The sequence below is a fragment of the Rana temporaria genome, chromosome 11, assembly GCF_905171775.1.
Source record: "Rana temporaria chromosome 11, aRanTem1.1, whole genome shotgun sequence".
Classification (NCBI taxonomy): domain Eukaryota; kingdom Metazoa; phylum Chordata; class Amphibia; order Anura; family Ranidae; genus Rana; species Rana temporaria.
In genome coordinates, this window is record NC_053499.1 from 41,105,878 (window position 1) to 41,127,712 (window position 21,835).

Consider the following 21,835-nt stretch of genomic DNA (forward strand, 5'->3'; position numbering starts at 1 on the left):
GATTTCATAACCACTTCCCGGACGTAAATCGGCTATAGGCCGGGCGGGAAGTGGTTAAATAGTACACTCCCCCTAGCCACGGAATTTGAATTCTGCCGGGGGATTTACGATACGCCGCCGCAAGTTTTGAGGTAAGTGCTTTCTGAATACAGCACTAGCCTCAAAAACTTGCGCCGGCGGATCGTAAATCAGATAGATTACACGGATCTAAAGATCCGCTAATCTATCTGAATCTACCCCAGTGTGTTTAACGCCTGCATTTTAGCTTGAATAGCAAATGCAGAGTTTGAAAAGAACGCCCTTCAAAATGACCTAGTCATATTAAGAATTCCTCTGTTGTGTCTATAAAGCTGTAAACACAGCTGAATCTTTTCAGTGGAACTGGAATAAAGCCACATGTCCTATAAATCTACTGGGCTCTATTTCCTACTTGACAGATGCATCATATTACCTTAGAATTCAAGACAATTACCGTATGTATGAAGCCGTGATCTGAACTGACTAGTGAAAGCTGACTAGTCTTCTGAGGCTGCCACTGCGTCATTAATCAAGAACTGATCTCCCTGTTCTTATTTTGTACTTCCCTATCAAACTGACTTCTGTTGATTTATTTTTTTTTTTTTCTATTGAAGGAATACTTTTTAACTGCCCTTGTGGAGTACTAGTCTAGTTTAAAATGACAAAAGCAAAGGAAGAAAGGCACACCAGCCTAGTGTGTTACCGTTGACGGGTTTAATCAAATAAAATGATAGTAGAAACTACTTACAAGAGAACTGACACGGAAGGCTTAACAGCAACGTTATAATGGATGTGGCTGAGCTCTGATGAAGAGGCCCTTGACGCCTCGAAACGCGTCAGCTGGCAGTGACACACCTCTACATCCCCCCCTATTTTGGAGTGTGGTTCGAGGGGTATCCATTATAACGTTGCTGTTAAGCCTTCCATGTCAGTTCTCTTGTAAGTAGTTTCTACTATCATTTTATTTGATTAAACCCGTCAACGGTAACACACTAGGCTGGTGCGCCTTTCTTCCTTTGCTTTTGTCGTTTTCTACTAGGACATTCCCCGTCCACGAAAGGCAGCAAAACCTGTGCTACCGGTCTTTGACACTGTTGGTGCGTTCCATGTGGAATATCGAATAACTTTGGACATTTCACCCGTGCGCAGGAGTTTGTTCTTGTTTTGTGTACTAGTCTAGTTTCCTTAAAGCCCGTACACACGATCGGATGTTCCGACCACAATTGTCCGCCGGACGTGTTTTGTCGGACGATCCGACGTCTGTATGCTCCATCGGACAATTGTTGTCGGAATTTCCAACAACAAATGTTGGCTGTGCATGCTCTCAAATTGTCCGACACCAAATGTGTTACGTTCGATCATCCGATCGTGTGTACAAAAATCCATCGGACTAAAATCCAAAGTACAAACACGCATTCTCGGAAGCAATGCTAACCATAAGACAACATTAACCACTTAAGCCCCGGACCAATATGCTGGCTAAAGACCCAAGGGGTTTTTACAGTTCGGGACTGCGTCGCTTTAACAGACAATTGCGCGGTCGTGCGACGTGGCTCCCAAACAAAATTGACGTCCTTTTTTCCCCACAAATAGAGCTTTCTTTTGGTGGTATTTGATCACCTCTGCGGTTTTTATTTTTTGCGCTATAAACAAAAATAGAGCGACAATTTTAAAAAAAATTCAATATTTTTTACTTTTTGCTGTAATAAATATCCCCCAAAAACATATATAAAAACATTTTTTTTCCTCAGTTTAGGCCGATACGTATTCTTCTACCTATTTTTGGTAAAAAAAATCGCAATAATCGTTTATCGGTTGGTTTGCGCAAAATTTATAGCGTTTACAAAATAGGGGATAGTTTTTTTGCATTTTTATTTTTTTTACTAGTAATGGCGGCGATCAGCGATTTTTTCGTGACTGCAACATTATGGCGGACACTTCGGACAATTTTGACGCATTTTTGGGACCATTGTCATTTTCACAGCAAAAAATGCATTTAAATTGCATTCTTTATTGTGAAAATGACAGTTGCAGTTTGGGAGTTAAACACAGGGGGCGCTGTAACATTTAGGGATCACCTAGTGTGTGTTTACTAGTGTAGGGGGGTGTGGCTGTAGGACTGACACCATCGATCGAGTCTTCCCTATATAAGGGATCACTCGATCGATGCGCCGCCACAGTGAAGCACGGGGAAGCCGTGTTTACACACGGCTCTCCCCGTTCTTCAGCTCCGGGGAGCGATCGCGACGGAGCGGCTAAAAACAAATAGCCGCGCCGTCGTCCCGGATCGCTCCCCGAGCGGACCCGACCTCCGCATGTACCAGGGGGGGGGGGGGGGGTCCCAATCAGGTGACCATTTTGTTGTGTGGGACAGAATAGATCCAGAATCCTATCACTGCTAATTGGAAAGTTTTTCAACTGGGTGAGCTGCAGTACCACAAGCACATAGGATAGTCGGCTCAGCCATTGCTGCTCACTTTTAGGTCCTGATTCTTTGCATGTGCTGCCCTTAGGGCTTCTGCCCGGCTTATAGGCCTCTACTGCTCCTAGTGGCCTTGTTTCTGAGCCTCAGCATGTGTATCCTGATACCCGATTCTGAACTGTGTGCAAATTTTTTGTGCTAGTGTTTTCATCTGAGATCCATTAGAAAAGGTTAATATTACAGGAACCAAAACCAAAGTCAGGCAGAAATTCCACTGTCTGTCAGCACGGGAGTTAAGCTTGCTGTCTCATTTCTTCTTTTTTTTTTGGCAGGAGGCTCATAAAATGGTGCGTGAAGCCAATATGAAGCAGGCTGCATCTGAAAAGCAACTTAGAGAAGCCCATGGGAAGGTAATTTTACATTACATTTAGCTTATAACTTCTTTGTATATTCACCCTTGTGATTATTCCTTCTGCCTTTTCTAGATTGATATGCTGCAAGCTGAAGTTTCTGCTCTGAAGACACTGGTCATAACGTCCACTCCGTCTTCCCCAAACCGTGAGCTGCACCCCCAGTTACAAAGCCCTTCTAAGAATGCACTACGTAAAGGCCATGCTCGCAACAAAAGCGCAGGCTGTGCCGCTGTCGTGCCGGCGGCCCTTCCAGCCCAGCCAATCAACACAGAGGGCAAAGAGGTGAAGTCAAATATAGTATTTTTTCTACATGACTCTGAGATTTCATGAGGGCTATAAGATAATTGTGCACTAAACAATACTTCATCTGCCAAGAGGTGTAATTTAGGAACTATTGTCTTTGCTGTAGTTTCCTATTTAGATTGTAAGATAAATTACCTTAACGGAAAATACTTTCGAGGATTATTATAGACCCAGTCTATAGAAAAATTATAAAATAATTTAGGTTTTTGGTTATGCTAAACTGGCACATGCCTGGAGCACTGATCAGGGTCCATGATACCTTGTCAGGAAACCATGAATCAGACCGAGACAGAAGTACAGTTAAATCACACTTGTTTAATAATAATAATAATAAAAAGATAAGTAAGCATAGTCAAAACATAGCCAGAGTTCAGGAACCGGATCAGATAGTCAGCCAAGCCAAAGGTCAGGGAGCCAGAAATAAACATATTAGAACAGCAAGCAGGATCTGGAGCCAGAAGGAGTGTCAGCCAAGCAAGTCTTCAACAGGGACGCAGGAGATAGTCTCTATGATGTTGCCCAAGGCTAGGGCAGAGATCATCTGAACTTGACGGCTTAAGTAGTGTAAGGGGTTAGCTCGGTAGCGGGGTGTGTGACCCTTTGGATGGGTTCACTACACACTGAATTTATACAGACAGGCAGTCGAAGACGGTTGAAAACAAAGATTTTGGTTTATTCTTCCATCTTGCTGGAAACAAGTGCAAGCATCCGAACAGCATAAACAAAATCAAACATAAAATAAACCCTGGCCACTTGGGGCGTCTATCTTCACCACACAGGAACCTATCTATGGAGTCTGGCACAACCTAGTGCTGGGCAGACACTGCTGGTCATACAGCAGAAAAACAATAGTCTTTTGATTTTTATCACACAGACAAATCAATCCTCTCCTCACCTCCTCAGAAGACTTTCAGTACACTGCTCTCCTCCCTCACAAAGCCTCAGGATGCAGCAATTCAGTGGTAATCCTCTGGATTACTTATAGAGGCCTTAATTGCCTCATTCTGAACAGCTAAAGTTTTCCAACGCCCTTAGACCTTCTCTGGCCACTTTTGCAGCCGACGCCTAATAACAATTGGTGTATTGTCTAAACAAGGCAGAAATGTATGTCCCGTCTGTGACAACACCCACAGATTTACCTGACTTCCTGTCACAGTGGGCAGGACTGACGAGCAGGATATCATCAACAGATGAGTCACTGTGGGGAGATAGAAGCTGGCAATTAGCCGACAGCTGAGTGGCCAGCTCAGAGAAGGAAGTGCTGAGCCCAGCCCTGACATACCTTCACTTTAGCATTGAGAATATTTCCCAAACAGTCTAAGGGAGACAGCACAAGTGGAAGCAGGAGGCCATAACATGAGAATTTTACAATGGTGCATTTCCAAATGAAATTATCATGTTAAGGACGGTTTCCAGATAGACAGCTCAAGTGGACTATGCAGCATATATTAAAACTTACCCAAGGAAGAGTTTTTTTCTGTTTTATCCAAGGGTACTTAAAATAAAAATAAAAATTTGGATTAGTAGTAATCAATACATGCACAAAAGTATATGGGCAACCCTTTATATTGTTCAGGTGCAAAAGCCAGGTCCATAAAGACATGGTTTGACAAGTTTGGCTTTAAGGAACTCAAGGGGAGAGAACTCAATCCTACTGAATACCTTTGGTATTAATTTTGAAATATGGATTGCAAGTCAGGTCTTTCCGTCCAACAACATTGAAAGAGAGAAAGGGTTGGGACTTTAAATGAGATGCGTGTTGATGCAAACAGTATGTATAAGTAAATAAATAAAGTTGTATAGCGTAATAACCAGGCTCAAACTTACCAACCAAATTGCAAGCCGAATTCAACTGTCTAACTTAGTATGTTAAAAGCAGAGGATTGGTTGCACACATTTGCAAATATATGGATAAGCCACAGGCCGCTTACAAGGCTCTCTGCATTCCTGTGGTCCTAACTAAACTTTTCTAGTTTCCTCAGTGGAGGCATACAAGTGCTAATGAGTAGATGGAGAGCAGGTGACTAGGGGTGTGTGTCACCAGCCAGCCTCCATCTAAAATGGGTGTAGCTAGATGGAGGCTGGCTGGTTGCTGGCTGGTGACACACACCATCGGAGTGAAAGAGAACATGTTCTCTATTTAAACTCTGACGGGATTCCTCGGAATTTCCGATGGGGCATACACACGGTCGTAATTTCCGATGGAAAAAGTCTGTCTGAAATTCCGATCGTATGTACGGGGCATAAGGGTTTTTTGTATTGATTAGGTTGTAGTAGAGTGGCACAAGTAGATGGTTATTGAAATGTGGTGTGAGGTGTATAAAAGACCAAACACAAAAAAAGTGCATGTGATCAAACATGGGTCACTTTAAAATTTAAATGTACTCATGGCCTGGTCTATTTAAAGCGGAGTTCCGGCCACAATTTCACTTTTTTAAATATAAACACCCCTGTAATACACAAGCTTAATGTATTCTAGTAAAGTTAGTCTGTAAACTAAGGTCCGTTTTGTTAGGTTGTTACAGCATTTAGACTTTTTATAAAATAGAAATTGACTGGGGCCATCTTAAGTGTGGGCATCATGAAGCCAGACTGTATGACTTCCTGGATTTCAGCCTTGCAGATCTCGCACATGCTCAGTGCTGCACAAGCAGTGTAATAGGTTTCAGATCAGGTTTCAGCACCTGTACTGTCCAAGTCACATGATTCTTCGAGACTGGGGAGTGCACAGACTCCTGGGAAGTTACACCCACTACATTCCCAGGAGTCTGTGCGGTGTAGGTTAGGAAGCTTAAGCACCTAGGTGCAGGAAGAGGGAAGATTAACTATTCTGCCTAGCAACAACACTTTGAAGGCATCTAAAAAAAAAATGTTTTTCTTAAAGGACTAATGAATTTTTTTTAAAACTACTGATGTAATGTTATATTTATGGGTGGAACTCCACTTTAAGTGAGGTCTTGCCAACTTTACAGTACGAGTGTAAATGGATGTGTTGAAGTGACTTGCAGAGTTATGCCATAGTCAAATACTTTGTCAGGGTTGTTTTAATAAAGAATGAAAATGCATTTGGACCTTGCCTTTCAAAGCAAATGGCTAACCAAGAAACTTTCTCATGAGGCTTTAAAGGTGTTTTATATCCTTGGTAATCTTGGAAGCCAAATATCCTGTTACCAAACAACAAATAGGGGGTGCCGCTCAAGGCTCCAGCCGGGTCCTCTCCTGTAGCACATCCCTGGGAGTGCTGGCAAAGACAGAGCTCATTACAGTTCCAATGATACATCAGACAAAAGTGCGACGCACATCACCGCAAGACCATGTGTATGTGAAATGAGAGCCTCAGCCTGAACTTCGGCCAAGCCACGCCCTCAACAGATTTCACTCCACCAGCGGAGCTTAATCATGGGCCAATGATTAAGCTCCGGGGTGGAGTGAAACGTGTTGGGGGCAAAGCTTGGCTAGAGCCCAGACTGAGGCTGTCATTTCACATATCCACAGGGTCTTGCGGTGATGTGCGGCTCATAGGACCTTTTAATTGTCTTAAATATCTTGTTTGTACAGGAGGATGTCTTTCTTTTTTTTTAGATCAATATAATACAGTATATTGTATATATTTAAATTTTTCTAGATGAGAACTAAAAGATTGTATTTTTTTCGGGGGGGGGGGGGGGGGGATGTTATATATGGCACATACAGGGGCGGACTGACCATTGGGACTCTCGGGCACTGCCCGAGGGCCCCATGCCACTAGGGGGCCCCATCAGGGTTGCCAGGCTCAATAAAACCAGGGACAGTATGTATAAATCTGTGGTTTTTTTTTTTCATCTGTCCCTGATATGTCCAAAACTGACATGCTTTTGATGTGAAAATCCTGAGATTTTAGCTGCCCTGCCTATGCAATGCCTCCTGGCGTGGTGGCCATCTGTAAGCCCGGGGGCCCCATAATCTTCTATTGCCCGGGGGCTCCATGAGTTGTTAGTCCACCCCTGGGCACATAAATACTTCATATTTACCTCTGGCAGGTGGTGGACTGTAGGCAATTTCCATTTTACTAAGGCGATTTATTGCTATGTTGTGAATAGCTGGATAGCCTACATTGTGAACAGACCTGACTAGAAGGGTAACAGATTACACACATAGCTGAATGATTGAAAGGAGGGGCCTGTCACTTCTTTGTGTAAGCAGAGACAGGACCATTCTGATTGATCAGTTACACAATGATAGCCAAAAAGTATGCAGGACATGCTGGGCTCGCTTATCTGAAAGCAAAGCCTGCTCAGCAAAACTATGCTTCATGTATGCTCCCATTGTTAAATGTTTATTGTAGAATAAAAAAAACAAAAAACATTGGGCCATATTCCTGTAGATTTCCGGCGGGCGTCGCGTAAGCCATTTACACTACAGGAGCAAGTGCTGTATTCCCCAAACACTTGCTCCGTAGTTTGGGGCGGCGTAGTGTAAAAGGCCCGGCGTATCCCCGCGTATTTCAAAGGGGGCGGCTTATATTTAAATTAAGCGTGCCCCCGTTTCGATCGAACTGTGCATGCGCCGGGCTAAAAATAGCCCAGTGCGCATGCTCCAGTTCTCGGCGGAAAACGTCAATGACGCCGACGTGTGCGTCATTGACGTAAATCGGCGTATCGGGCTCATTTGCATAAACAAATGAGACCTGAACGTGAACGCCACCTAGCGGCCGGCGGCGAATTACATTTAGGATCCGACAGTGTAAGTGACTTACACTAGTCGAATCCTAGCCTAAATCCGGCGTATCTTGTTTTGGGAAATACAAAATAATGATACGCCGGCGGGAAATTCGATTTACGCCGGTGTATCAGTAGATACACCGGCGTAACTTGTTTGAGAATATGGCCCATTATACTTTTCATTGAAATAGTAAATACCAAGCGTAAACTTATACAGTGGAACCTCGGATTGTGAGGAATGCGGTTAACGAGCGTTTTGCGATACAAGCACTGTATTTCCTAAAATCCTAACTAAGTTTGCGGGTGTTGTCTCGCAAAACGAGCAGAATTCAGGCCAAAGCGGTGTGCAGTACCGCGTTTGGCCTGAGGTGGGGGGGGGTGCCGGAGGACGCCATTCGGAAATGCCTGAATACAGTTCGGCTGACCTCGGCAAACCTCAGAAAGGCTCATGAACGGAGTCTTTCTGAGGTTTGCCAAGGTCAGCCGAACTGTCCTCGGGCCTTTCCGCCCCTTTCCGAGGCTCTCCGGCGCCCCCAACCTCTGGCCGCATTTGGTATTGCATGCCATTTGAAGTCAAAGCGGAACTAATTATTTTAGTTTCCATTGACTTCAGTGGGAAAACTTGCTTTGATATGCTCTCCTGAAACGGATTATGCTCGTAGTCCAAGGTTCCGCTTTATACAATATATTGTCCAAACCCAATGGGTCCAGAGTGTATACTTTTTCTATTATTATTATTATTATTATTATGTAATTTTAGTAGTGGTGATATTACGCTCTTTACATTATGGTATATAAAAGACAGAAATGACAGGAAATTGTATATCATGTATACATGATAACTCAAAAATCTGAAATCATCTCAATGCTCTCTAACTCTTTCTGTTTCTCTCCATTCTGCCTTACAGTCTTCCATCATATTTTCCTGTTCTGGTATAACCTAATATCTACGTCATTCATCCTTCTTTGCCCATCAGCTTGTTATCTACGCTTGCCTTTCTCTATCCCTACTTACTTTTGTATATTTTTAACAGAATTGTCTGTAGAAAAAATAAATAAAGTGTATTAACACTCATTCTTGGATTATTGGAATGTTTTTTTTTTTTATACCTATAAGAGAAGGAGGAATAGAGTAACTCATTCCATTTAAAATGGAAATGAAAGGCAAAAGATGTGTTTATACGTATATATAAAAAACACATTATGAATACCTTTTTTTTATTAGTGATCACATAATCGCTGTTCTCAGCTGCATGGGGCTTGGAGAACTGGGGGTGGAGAAACAGCAGGACACTGGTCTTCACAGTATGGCTGTGGGGTGGTGTGGAGGGGGGGGTTTACGGTTACGTTTTTTTAAAGCGTTGCCTATGGAGATTTTTAGGTACTGTAGTTTGTCGCCATTCCTGTGAGTGTGCGCAATTTCAAAGCATGACATGTTGGGTATCTATTTACTCGGCATAATACAAAAAAATTGCCTAACTTTACTGTTTCTTTTTTTTTTATTTAATGAAAGTGTCTCCCCCCCCCCCCCCCAAAATCTGAAAGACTGCTGCGCAAATACGGTGTGACATAAAATATTGCAGCAATCTCCATTTTATTCTCTAGGGTCTCTGCTAATATATATATATATATATATATATATATATATATATATATATATATATATATATATATATATATATATATATATATATATATATATATATATATATATATATATATATATATATATATATAAAATGTTTGGGGGCTCTATTTTCTAGCAAAAAAATTTAAAAATATGGGGGTAGATTCAGGTACAGCTGCGCGCTCCTTACGGAGGCGCAGTGTACCCTTTTTACCCTGCGCCTACGCAAATTATTTGCGCTACGCTTCATTCATGAAGCAGTAGCCACGTAATTTGCGTGGGCGCTCTTAAAAAATGCCCTGTGTAAGGGCGCCTAATGTAAATGATCCCGTAGGGGGCGGGAATCATTTAAATTAGGCGCGTTCCCGCGCCGAGCATAGAGCGCATGCTCCGTCGGGAAACTTTCCCGACGTGCATTGCGGTAAATGACGTCGCAAGGACGTCATTTGCTTCAAAGTGAACGTGAATGACGTCCAGCGCCATTCACGATTCACTTACGCAAACCACGTAAATTTCAAATTTCGCGACGCGGGAATGACGGGTATACGTAGCATTGGCTGCCCCTGCTAATAGCAAGGGCAGCCTTACGCAAAAAACCGCCATACGCAAACGACGTAAACTGCGTACGCAGGGCTCGCGTAATGTTGTGAATCGGCGTTAGTATGCAATTTGCATACTATACACTGAGCACAACGGGAACGCCAGCTAGCGGCCTGCGTAAGAATGCAGCCTAAGATATGAGGGCATAAGAGCCTTATGCCACGCATATTTTAGGCTGCAGTCGGCGTAACAAGCTCTCTGAATCAGGAGAAGTCGTTACGCCGGCGCAAGTAAGCAATTGCGCTGCGTAACTATGGTTACGCAGACGCAATTGCTTCTTGAATCTGGGCCTCGGATTTTAACTTGTAAGCACGTGGCGTGAAAGGGATAAACTACTGATGAGCTGCCCTTCAGTCCACTGGGTTCAATTGTCATTTTGGTTGGTGTGTCACCATTTTAGCATTACTGTAATTTTTTTTAACTGTTGAATAACCTACAGTATATAAACATCTGTAATTTGTCGAACCAATTAGGCTTTGGAAATGTCAGTTCTGAATAAAAGGAAGCCTGTACTGAGAGTAATACAGGGGGAACTTTTGCTTTTCTTCCATTAAAGTTCTGGTTGCCTAGCTGGTCTGCTGATCCAATGGCTTCAGTGCTTTCTCACTCACGGAACCAGAACAAGCAAGCAGGGAAAAAAATCAGGGTGAAGTCAGAATTTTCTCAGTATCATTGACTCAGACGGTATTAAAACGAAAGGACCAGCATGACGGCTAGATAACTGGCATTTTCAGAAGAAAAAACAGCAATGGCAGCTCCCAAATTTCTCTCTAATTCCGTATTACAAATTAACTTTAACATTTGTGCTTTTAGCTTTTATTGTATCTAGGTTATTCTGCCAGGTTATAAAATAATCCCATGTTCACATTGGTATAGGTGTTTATATTCTTTTCTCTTATTCCATCCTTGCCCTCTTCATCTATACTTAGTATTTTCTATTTGCTAGCAGTTCTATGTGTCTTTTTTTTTTTTTCCCCCCATATTTTCTCTTTCTATATCTGTTTCTCTTGTTTGTGGGTCTGTTGTTCTGTGTCGTTGTCTCTCACCCCTCTCCTATCTTCTCCTTTCTCTGTCTCTCTTTTCTTTTAGTTTTCTGCAGTTCCATCTCTTCTTTCATTGCTTCTCTGTTTTGTACCGGGAAAGGTTGTCCATATAACCTACGAGCCCGCATGGCCTGTCTCTGATGAGTCTTCCTCCTCTACATCCTCATGCCAGGTACTGTCCATAGGACTGGCCTTAGACTTAAGATGGCCGTTGGATCATGTGTCTACAATGTGACTGCCAAACAAGCTTACAAGAGATATGTGAATTATTACTTGTATTCACCGGTGTAAATGCATTCAGCAGACGCCTCCAGTGACATCATTGTCTTGGTAGATCAAAATCTCCTAAAAATCCACAATGACCATTTGGTTGAATAACTAGCCGGAGCTATCTTTTCTGATCTAAAGTTGCCTAGACTTAAAACTTTTGGATAGTGTAGGGAATGGTTAAAACCCCTGTTGTTTTGTGTGTGCCTGACTGGGGAGATTCGCCTTCACTTCCTGTCTTGCAGAAACAACAGGAAGTAGGAGGAAATCTCTCCAAAGTAAGGGGAAATCTCCTCTTTCTCAGACAGATGTCCTCACAGAAAGATTTTTCCTTTACGCCTATACGAGTGACAGGTGCTTTTTGTTATGATGATTACTCACCATGATATGCAGAGGGTAAATCCCACTATCGAGGGCAGGTACAAGAAGGGGTTTTAACACTTCTTTTAATGGCAGTTACTCCATCTGGTGAAAATTGGATCTTCCAGTGCAATTAAAGGGGAGGTTCACCCTAAAAAACGACTTTCTACCATGCCATGCAGCATACTAGCGTCAGCTACAGTATGCCTTTATTTTTTATTTTTTTGCGCTGTACTCACAGTTTAATCCAATAGTTTCGTTTTAGACACCCGCGGGGAATAGGCGTTCCTATCAAGAGGGGAACATAATTGACAGCCGGCTATGGCGCGTCACGCTTCCCGAAAATAGCCGGAGTAGGTCTCGTCTCTTCACGGCGCCTGCGCACAGACTAGGAGCTGACTGCGCAGGCGCCGTGAAGAGCCAAGTCCTATTTCGGCTATTTTCGGGAAGCGTGACGCTCCATAGCTGGCCGTCAGTCATGTTCCCCTCTTGATAGAAACGCCTACTCCCCGAGGGAGTCTGAAACGGATTAAACTGTGAGTACAGCGGAAAAAAATAAAGTAAATGCATACTGTAGCTGACGCTAGTATGCTGCATGGCATGGTAGACAAAAAAAAAATATTTTTTTAGGGTGAACCCTCGCTTTAAGGAACAGATTGTCTAATCTTCACAAGTTTTAATCCATAAAGCTATCTCTGTAGGACTTATGCCGCGTACACACAACCATTTTTCGCGATGTGAAAACTTGATTTTTTTTATTGTCATTAAAAACAATCGTGTGTGGGCTCCAGAGCATTTTCTGCGACGTTAAAAATGGGCATTAAAAATTTAGAACATGCTCTAAATTTCCGCATCCTTTTTTTTTCACGTTGTCATTTTTAACGTTGTAAAAAATGGTCGTGTGTAGGCTTTAACGATGTGAAAATAACGCACATGCTCAGAAGCAAGTTATGAGACGGGAGCGCTCGTTCTGGTAAAACTAGCGTTCGTAATGGAGATAGCACATTCATCACACTGTAACAGACTGAAAAGCGCAAATCGTCTCTCACCAAACTTTTACTAACACAAAATCAGCAAAAGCAGCCCCAAGGGTGGCGCCATTCGATTGGAACTTCCCCTTTATAGTGCCGTTGTACGTGTTGTACGTCACCGCGCTTTGCTAGAGCATTTTTTTTTCACGATCGTGTGTAGGCAAGGCAGGCTTAACAATAATCGGGTTGAAAAAAACTTTGTTTTTTCTAGACCATTAAAAATGGTCGTGTGTACGCGGCATTAGGCCTCGTACACACGATCAGTCCATCCGATGAGAACGGTCCGAAGGACCATTGTCATCGGTTAACTGATGAAGCTGACTGATGGTCCGTCGCACCTACACACCATCGGTTAATTAACCGATCGTGTCACAACGCGGTGACGTAAAACACAACGACGTGCTGAAAAAAACGAAGTTCAATTGCTTCCAAGCATGCGTCGACTTGATTCTGAGCATGCGCAGGTTTTTAACCGATGCTTTTGCATACTAACGATCGTTTTTGACCTATCGGTTAGGCGTCCATTAGTTAAATTTTAAAGCAAGTTCCTATTTTTTTTGACCGAAGGTTAACTAACCGATGGGGCCCACACACGATCGGTTTGGACCGATGAAAACGGTCCATCAGACCATTCTCATCAGATGGACCGATCGTTTGTACGCGGCCTTATTATTTTGGTCCCAACTCAAAGTTCTGGTTTGTGTAGGGAAAAATCAAACCAGCTCTAGGGTCACATTTAAACACAATGAAGATGCCACATGATCTGATTTTCCATCCTGTCTGAACAGAATGTAACTGTAGACATTTTCCATCTTGCCTGTTGAATACCTGGGGAGTAATTTGTTAAACATAATCGATTCAAGCACTTTTTCATTTTGCTGAATATTTGCATGTATAACTGTCTGAACTGATGAGAATCGTGCAATTAATGTACACAGGTACTTGCAATTCATAAAGTACAGTATGTGATTCTTTTCAGACTGGAAAAATCTGCATGAACATACAGTATACAGGAGAATCTAAAAATTGGAGGTTCACCAATTGGCTTTGTCATTTGTGACTGCCACTGTATTTAGGCCCCTTTGTTTGTAGCTTAGTCCCAGTATGGTAGTAAACCTATCGGGTTTGTTATCCAGGTAAACAAAATTATACGCCAGTTCCCTTTGATGAGATCTGACCTGTACTGTACTGCTCCCACAGGTGGACAACCTTCTGTACTCAGAATTTCTTGGATGGAAGGAAAACCCAACTCTAGATAAATCCAGCCCCTTCCTGTTACGTATCTACGAAGAGGATATTACACCCTGCTTGGACTTTGCAAAAAGAGAGGTGAGTAGAATCTGAATTCTGACACCGAAGCAAAATCAGGCCTGTTTTATGTTTTTACTAACAAGAATTGTATATGTGGATGGTCTTGTAAAATATGATGTGGCTAAGCTAAACAGATGTGACAGTGGGTGAGATCCATCAAGCTGCATGAGCCCTTAAGGTGTGCTAAAGAGAACGTAAGGCATTCTAAATTTGCATGAAATAATATTAATTGAGGGACCACTTTAGCAAGCCTTATGCTGCGTACACACGATCGGAAATTCCGTCAAGAAAAGTCCGATGTGAGCTTTTGTCCTGAAATTCTGACTGTGTGTATGGTATGCTCCATCAGACTTTTGCTGTTGGAATTTTCGGCAACAAAAGATTGAGAGCTGGTTCTCAAATTTTCCACCAGGAAAAATTCCTTAGTCTGTAGCAATTCCGACGTGCAAAATTCCGACGCATGCTTGGAAACAATTTGACGCATGCTTGGAAGCATTGAACTTCACTTTCTCGGCTCGTCGTAGTGTTGTACGTCACCGCGTTCTTGACGGATGAAAGTTCAGAGAACTTTTGTGTGACCGTGTGTATGCAAGCCAAGCTTGAGCGGAATTCCTCTGGAAAAACCATCCAAGGTTTTTCTGACGGAAAATCCGATCGTGTGTAGGCGGCATTAGGTGCTCTTTAGCACATTTTAATGTTTTGAAGAGTCCGGCTGGTGTTTATGATTTAAGAAGCCTAAAAACATGATCATGATTAGTTAATAGAACATTGTCATGCAAATCAAATTTTTTTTTTTTTTTTAATGTCGAGGCTTTAAAAAGTTACGTCTTGGAACGTCTGGTAGAGCAGCATCTACTCAATACAATGTTAACATTGCATAATAAAGGAAACCAGCACTGAGCGAAAAATGCTGGCTGCCATTTCTTATGTCCTGAAACTGCTAGAAGTCCAGCTGTCTCTTGCTTCAATGCTTTCTGAGCCAAAGAAATTTAACAAGTATGCAATATGTGACGTAATAATCTATCAGAACGCTTTAACTGCATACTTGTTCCAGGTCACTAAATGTTAAAGTCATTGGATGAGCATGGCAGCTGGACAATTACTATTTTTGGGAAGTCTCAGCAATGATATCTCATATTTTCTCAGTAAAAGCTCTGATATTATAATGCAACAGGGCAGCCGCTCAGAACTGGAATTGGAAGCTAGGGAAGATCAAAGTAGTAGCAGTGTCTACTACAGTGATTTTCAGCTTCCCATAGGATCCCACAGGTATGGCACATCCATGCTTGCATTGGTACAACCTGGACAAATGTAACTATGTGAACAATTCCATATCTGGATTTCATCTTTAAATTGGTAGTATGGGGCTTATGTCCAGCAGAAGTTGGGGCTTAGATCCTAGTCTGGCACCCACTATGTAGTGTGCACCCAGGATTCAGGGGATATTTAAAAAGTCTGGTCCCTTTCATTTTTAAACCTCAATTTGACAGTACTAAATCACAAATATGTTTGACTTACCCCACCCATTTCAGTGCATGACGCCTCATATACTTGATTTGTGTCATTGCCTTGTTGAGCCTTGTGAAAACTCCATGCATTTGATATCTCTACAGTTAGCAGAACAGGTTCTTGCGGCAGTAGAAGACAATACATTGTCCGTGGAACCAGTCGTTCAACCTACACTTCCCGTAGTGAAAGCATCAGCTGTAGAACGTGGAGGGCCCAGGTAATAGTCCTTCTCTTATCTAAAGTCTTTATTAAAAGAAAAATCCAAAAATTAAGATCTGGTGTCGAGTACATTTCAATTAAATAGGCTACTGCTGACTACCCTCTTTCACTTTATTCTTTTCAGCGGGTGTCGGGTGGAGGTCTTAACGTAAGTGAGATATATAAACAAGTATTAATCCACTGATGAGCTTAATCAGAGAATGGCTTTTGACTTGATCTCTAATCCAGTAAATACTCAACTAATATGCATCTTCTTTGCTTGAACTGAATAACGTACTGCTATACTGAGACAATAACACAGATGTGTATGGTCAGGGAGTTGGCATTATAAACTGGGTCCCACAATACATTTTTAGCATCCTTGGAGAAATCACATTTGAGGTTCTGCAGAAGAGCACATTTTTTAAGGCCTAGAAACAGATGGGGTACCAGAAAAACCATATAGTACTTTGACATTTTGAGATACAAAATAAAAAAGCTAAACACCTCTGGCACAGTTAGTTATTTAAAGTGTTCTAATCAATGTTCATGACTAAGGCCAGCCATACACGATTGGAATCATGGCCTGTTCTGCAGGAACCCAAGGTTGCAGGAAAGAAATTTGCACTGTGTATGGCCTGCCTAACTGCAGTTTAAAATTTTAGGCAATTTCTAGGGGTATCATTTATAAAAACCCTAGAACAAAAAGTGGAGTCATTTCGTACATTGGTCAGTAACGTCAGAGCAATCAGGTAAGGCTTCCCACAGTTATGGAAAAGGGATTTCTCTGTATAAACAGAAAAAAACACTGCGCTAACGTGTAAATTAAATAACAGTGAAAAATTGAATAAATAAAATAAATGTGAAAAGCTGCCAGTATTAATTACTAAAATACCATAGTAAACAAAGAAACAAAAAACAAAATAATACGGCGCTGATAAACCTGTGAAAAATATATGTGAAATATATCTCAAAAAATTAAATAAACACAATATAAATGACTGTGAAATATATACCCAGAAAAATATATATATGACCAAAAAATTAAGATTGGTGAATTATCAATATGATAATCAATATAACAAATCCGTCCAAATGAATAAATAAAGTGAAATGAAAATAGTCCATAAAAAATCAGTGCAATTGAGTCCAATTAAGGTGAGCAGCTGTAATTAATCAAGAAAGGATCCTCCACCAGAAAGGTCACCCAATGTGTGGGAAATAAAATCTCCTTACCAGAGAAAAAGACCGGGCTTTCAACGGTCTAATTCAGCATAAGGATGTTTAAAGTCTTCCTTGAAAAGACTATTCCGGACACTGCTATGAATCACCAGTATGGATAACTTCAATAGATAGGATCCTGCCAGGACACTGATATTTCCCTCCACCAAAGGCTATAAAGCCGGCCAGAAAAACATTCTTGTCTACCATCTCCTCCGTCCAGCGTTCATAGACTTTTAATGGTTGTACCACTTTCCTAGCAATCGCTCCTGGAGGCCTCAGCCGTATGGCCTCGAGGACACAGGACTTCACAAAGGGGACTTTCTTCAGATCAGCCTCGGTAACACTCAAAGGATGCTGACCTCCTTCACCAAATACAGAAGTAATTTCACTTATGACCTTCTTGTAAACCGCTGGCTCCGAAATGATGAAAGCAAGCGTCCAAAATGTAATCAGAGAGACGGTTTCATAGGCATGTCATCCCCGACCTGGGAGCTGTGGTTCATGCAAGCCGACAGGATCCTGTCGGCTTGCATGAACCACAGCTCCCAGGTCGGGGATGACATGCCTATGAAACCGTCTCTCTGATTACATTTTGGACGCTTGCTTTCATCATTTCGGAGCCAGCGGTTTACAAGAAGGTCATAAGTGAAATTACTTCTGTATTTGGTGAAGGAGGTCAGCATCCTTTGAGTGTTACCGAGGCTGATCTGAAGAAAGTCCCCTTTGTGAAGTCCTGTGTCCTCGAGGCCATACGGCTGAGGCCTCCAGGAGCGATTGCTAGGAAAGTGGTACAACCATTAAAAGTCTATGAACGCTGGACGGAGGAGATGGTAGACAAGAATGTTTTTCTGGCCGGCTTTATAGCCTTTGGTGGAGGGAAATATCAGTGTCCTGGCAGGATCCTATCTATTGAAGTTATCCATACTGGTGATTCATAGCAGTGTCCGGAATAGTCTTTTCAAGGAAGACTTTAAACATCCTTATGCTGAATTAGACCGTTGAAAGCCCGGTCTTTTTCTCTGGTAAGGAGATTTTATTTCCCACACATTGGGTGACCTTTCTGGTGGAGGATCCTTTCTTGATTAATTACAGCTGCTCACCTTAATTGGACTCAATTGCACTGATTTTTTATGGACTATTTTCATTTCACTTTATTTATTCATTTGGACGGATTTGTTATATTGATTATCATATTGATAATTCACCAATCTTAATTTTTTGGTCATATATATATTTTTCTGGGTATATATTTCACAGTCATTTATATTGTGTTTATTTAATTTTTTGAGATATATTTCACATATATTTTTCACAGGTTTATCAGCGCCGTATTATTTTGTTTTTTGTTCCCACAGTTATGACATTGGTATAACCAATAATCCACCAATAATCTGTGTCTGTTGACACTTGCAACCAAAACTGATTGCATGTCTCTAAGAACCAGATGACTTCTATAGACACTTCCTGGCTGACCATTCTCGATGGAATAATCTATCATCTTAAATGTATTTTCCTGAGCAATTGCTATTCCTTTCCTCAAATAAGGCTGAGGCTAGGGTTGTCTGTTTAAGGATTAAATGCACACTTGGCCAAAACAACCTTGCATTTTTATATTGCGTTCATAACCATGCATAGCTGTAAAAACCTGTCTGGGTTGCATGTAAAACATTAAGGCATACTTTTCAGATTTGTTATTTAAGCTCCAGTGTTTAATATGTTTTAATATAGGTTTCCGTATTTGCCGGCGTATAAGGCGACCAGGCGTATAAGACGACCCCCTAATTTTGCAGGTTTTTTTAAGATTTTTTTGCCTGTACTCACCGTATAAGACGACCCCCATTCCATATTTCTTTCTTCTGGAGCCATATTCTTCTTCATTCTTGCTGGAGATGGAGCCAATCACGGCGAGTGATGTATTCTATTAATTAATACAAAGCCTGCTTGGATTGGCAGAGGCTGTAACATCATCAGCCCACGCCTCTCCGACTCTCAAAGTCAATCCGAGCAGCCTACTGTATGTAGGCACTCGGATTGGCAGAGGTTGTTACCCCAATCCGAGCAGGCTCTGTATTCATTTGAATACATCGCTCACCAGGATTGGCTAAGCGGTATATACTGTATGTAGCCAAAGCTACATACAGTATTCCCGCACATCCAGCAATAAAAAAGAAAAAAGTGCAGCGCTAAATTATATATGGTAAAAACCATATATAAAAAGTGTATTTTGCAAAAGGCAAGTACAGTGCTCACAACCAAGTGAGAATATATTGGACCTAATTAAAGTAAATAATATGAATACCTAGAGGTATATAACAAAAATTATATAATATATGTGAATAACCCTATATACCACCAGGGTGATATAAGTGGAAAAAGGAAGTCCAATACTAATAAATGAAACTACTCCAAATGTAGAAAGTCCAAATATAAAATAAAAAGAAAAACGTCATTGAGGTAGACTAAGTTAAAAAACATGTGAGGCGAGTCGTCTCAAGACAGAAATCGGATGCACGATCCGTAGTACATTCCAATAATGACTCGACCAGGTGAGAGAAGTCCCATCAAGGTATCACTCTTTCAGGGTCAGCCAAGACATCCAAAATGGTAAGTGTAAAAGATGGATACTCTTACCAGATAAGGTGGACACACTCGTCAGCGACGGTGTGTCAATCAGGCATATAAGAGCTCCTCAAATCGATGGCAACAATGGAACAGCCGATGCAATTGCTGATAATCATTAGAAGTCAAATGTATCCAGATTGGGATAAATCCCTGAAGGAATCCTTACAGAGGGAAGCAGGTATATATGTCCGATCATAGGAACATGGAAGGAAAAGGAAAACCGCTCCACATAGTGTAGTTATTCCCAATAAAAAAGGCCTTTATTAGGCATGGATAAATACAATAAAAGCAAAATAAAATAAAAAGGCACAGGTCTTTGGAAGAGACCAGTACGGGTGATCACATAGAAAAAATATTGCAGCGTGGTAAGCAGGTAGCAAATATATAGGCTATGTACCCGACATGTTTCGAGCTACTGGCTCTTCAACTGCGCACATCCAGCAGGCATCCAAGCAGCTGACCCGGCGTATAAGACGACCTCTGCTTTTTGGCCATTTTTTTAAAGTGTAAAAGGTAGTCTTATACGCCAGCAAATACAGTATTTATAACATTAAGGCTAGGTTCACAGCTTTGCATTTTTATTGTGTTTTTCATACATCATGCATTTTTCATGTTGTCCAATAAATAACTATTTATGCTTGTTAGCAGGGGTTGAAAAAGCATGCAAAATACATTTTACTTGTTTTGTGTTGCTATTAACTTTTATGAGCCCAAAATGCATAAAAGTTGACAGAGAACCAGTAATAGACAGAACAAATAATGAGCTATCAGTGTGTCCACTAAACATCAAATAAGCAAAAAATGCCGGCAACAAAAATGCTTCTTCTCGTATATCTTTATTGGAGCACTAACAGCAGTGCTACATCTGAAATCGCAACAATCTGATTGTACTGTTGGAAATAAGAAGTCACAAAGTGAATACCTCCCCTGCCACGGGATCGCTTCGCCTTCCAGGAGGCAGAGGAGTTCCAAAACAGATCGCTGCAATCCCTATTTTTCGCCAGCTTCCTACCCCTGTCTATTAAGTGGCCATCGTATCCCCAATCTCTCAATCAACTGGAAACAATGTGGCATTCTTTAGTAAAATCCTCTTGAGAGTAATGCCCTGTACACACGATCGGTTCATCCGATGAAAACGGTCTGATGGATTTTTTCATCAGATATCCAAAGAAGCTGACTTTCATCAGTCATGCCTACACACCGACGTAAAACACAACGACGTGCTGAGAAAAATGAAGTTCAATGCTTACGAGCATGCGTCGACTTGATTCTGAGCATGCAAGGATTTTTAACCGATGGACGTGCCCACAGACGATCGTTTTTTTCTATCGATTAGTTAACCATCAGATAATTTTAAAACAAGTTCCTAGTTTTTTAACCGATAGATAAATAACCGATGGGGCCCACACACGATCGGTTAGTCTGATGAAAACGGTCCATATTAGTTACTATGCATGCCTTGATTTTCTTGATATCTCTATATAGAAGATGTTGTAAAACTTTTTTGTAAGAAACATTTTGTAAAACAAAAGTTAACAAATACATCTCTGCTCATCCATGGACAGATAAGCAGCTGAGAAGTGGAGAGTCTGTGCCTGTATATTAAGTGATGGTCAGTTTTGTCCCTTCAAAGCAGAACCTGGTTCTTGTAGTTAGCATGTCTGTGCAAATTATGGTGCAGCTGTGCATGCTAGCCAATCAGCTTCTAACTTCAGGTTGTTCAAATAAGCTTTGACACAAAAACCCGGAAGCTGATTGGTTTCTATGTAGTGCTGCACCAGATTTTGGACTCTCCAGATTTAGTAAATGAACCCCAATGGGTCAACCACAGAAAGTATGTTCCAGCTTATCCAGACTATCAAACTTAGACAACCAAAACTAGCCATAAACTAGTACAGTGTTGGGGTCAAGTCGCTGTATGTTTTGAACCGCAGTGAAGAGAAAATATGAAGGAACAGGATTGAAAAAATTTCCCCAATTAACAGTGAATGTAATCTTCATTTATGAAAGCAAACACAATATTCCCCATGCACAGTTTCCTGATTGGCTACTCATTAATAATGGGTGCTGCAATGACCACAGGCTGGGAATTTGAAACGATCCAAGAGAACAACTGTCTTTCGCACACCAAGAAATCCTCAGAGGTTCCAAAGCTTTATTATCCTGGTTACATAGGGCCAGATTCAC

At 41.5% G+C, this 21,835-nt stretch overlaps 1 protein-coding gene across 4 annotated transcripts in view; it reads left to right on the forward strand.

The window, feature by feature from the left end:
- The window catches only part of RAB3IL1 (RAB3A interacting protein like 1), a 58,361-nt gene that overhangs the window by 28,042 nt on the left and 8,484 nt on the right, over positions 1 to 21,835 (forward strand). For 3 of the 4 annotated variants that reach the window (XM_040328415.1, XM_040328417.1, XM_040328414.1), the window contains exons 4-8: positions 2,773 to 2,850; positions 2,926 to 3,135; positions 13,985 to 14,113; positions 15,709 to 15,821; positions 15,948 to 15,971. In XM_040328415.1, the coding sequence (XP_040184349.1) occupies positions 2,773 to 2,850; positions 2,926 to 3,135; positions 13,985 to 14,113; positions 15,709 to 15,821; positions 15,948 to 15,971 (554 nt within the window). The remainder of the gene's footprint in view (positions 1 to 2,772; positions 2,851 to 2,925; positions 3,136 to 13,984; positions 14,114 to 15,708; positions 15,822 to 15,947; positions 15,972 to 21,835) is intronic. The other variant, XM_040328416.1, reaches the window with a different exon arrangement.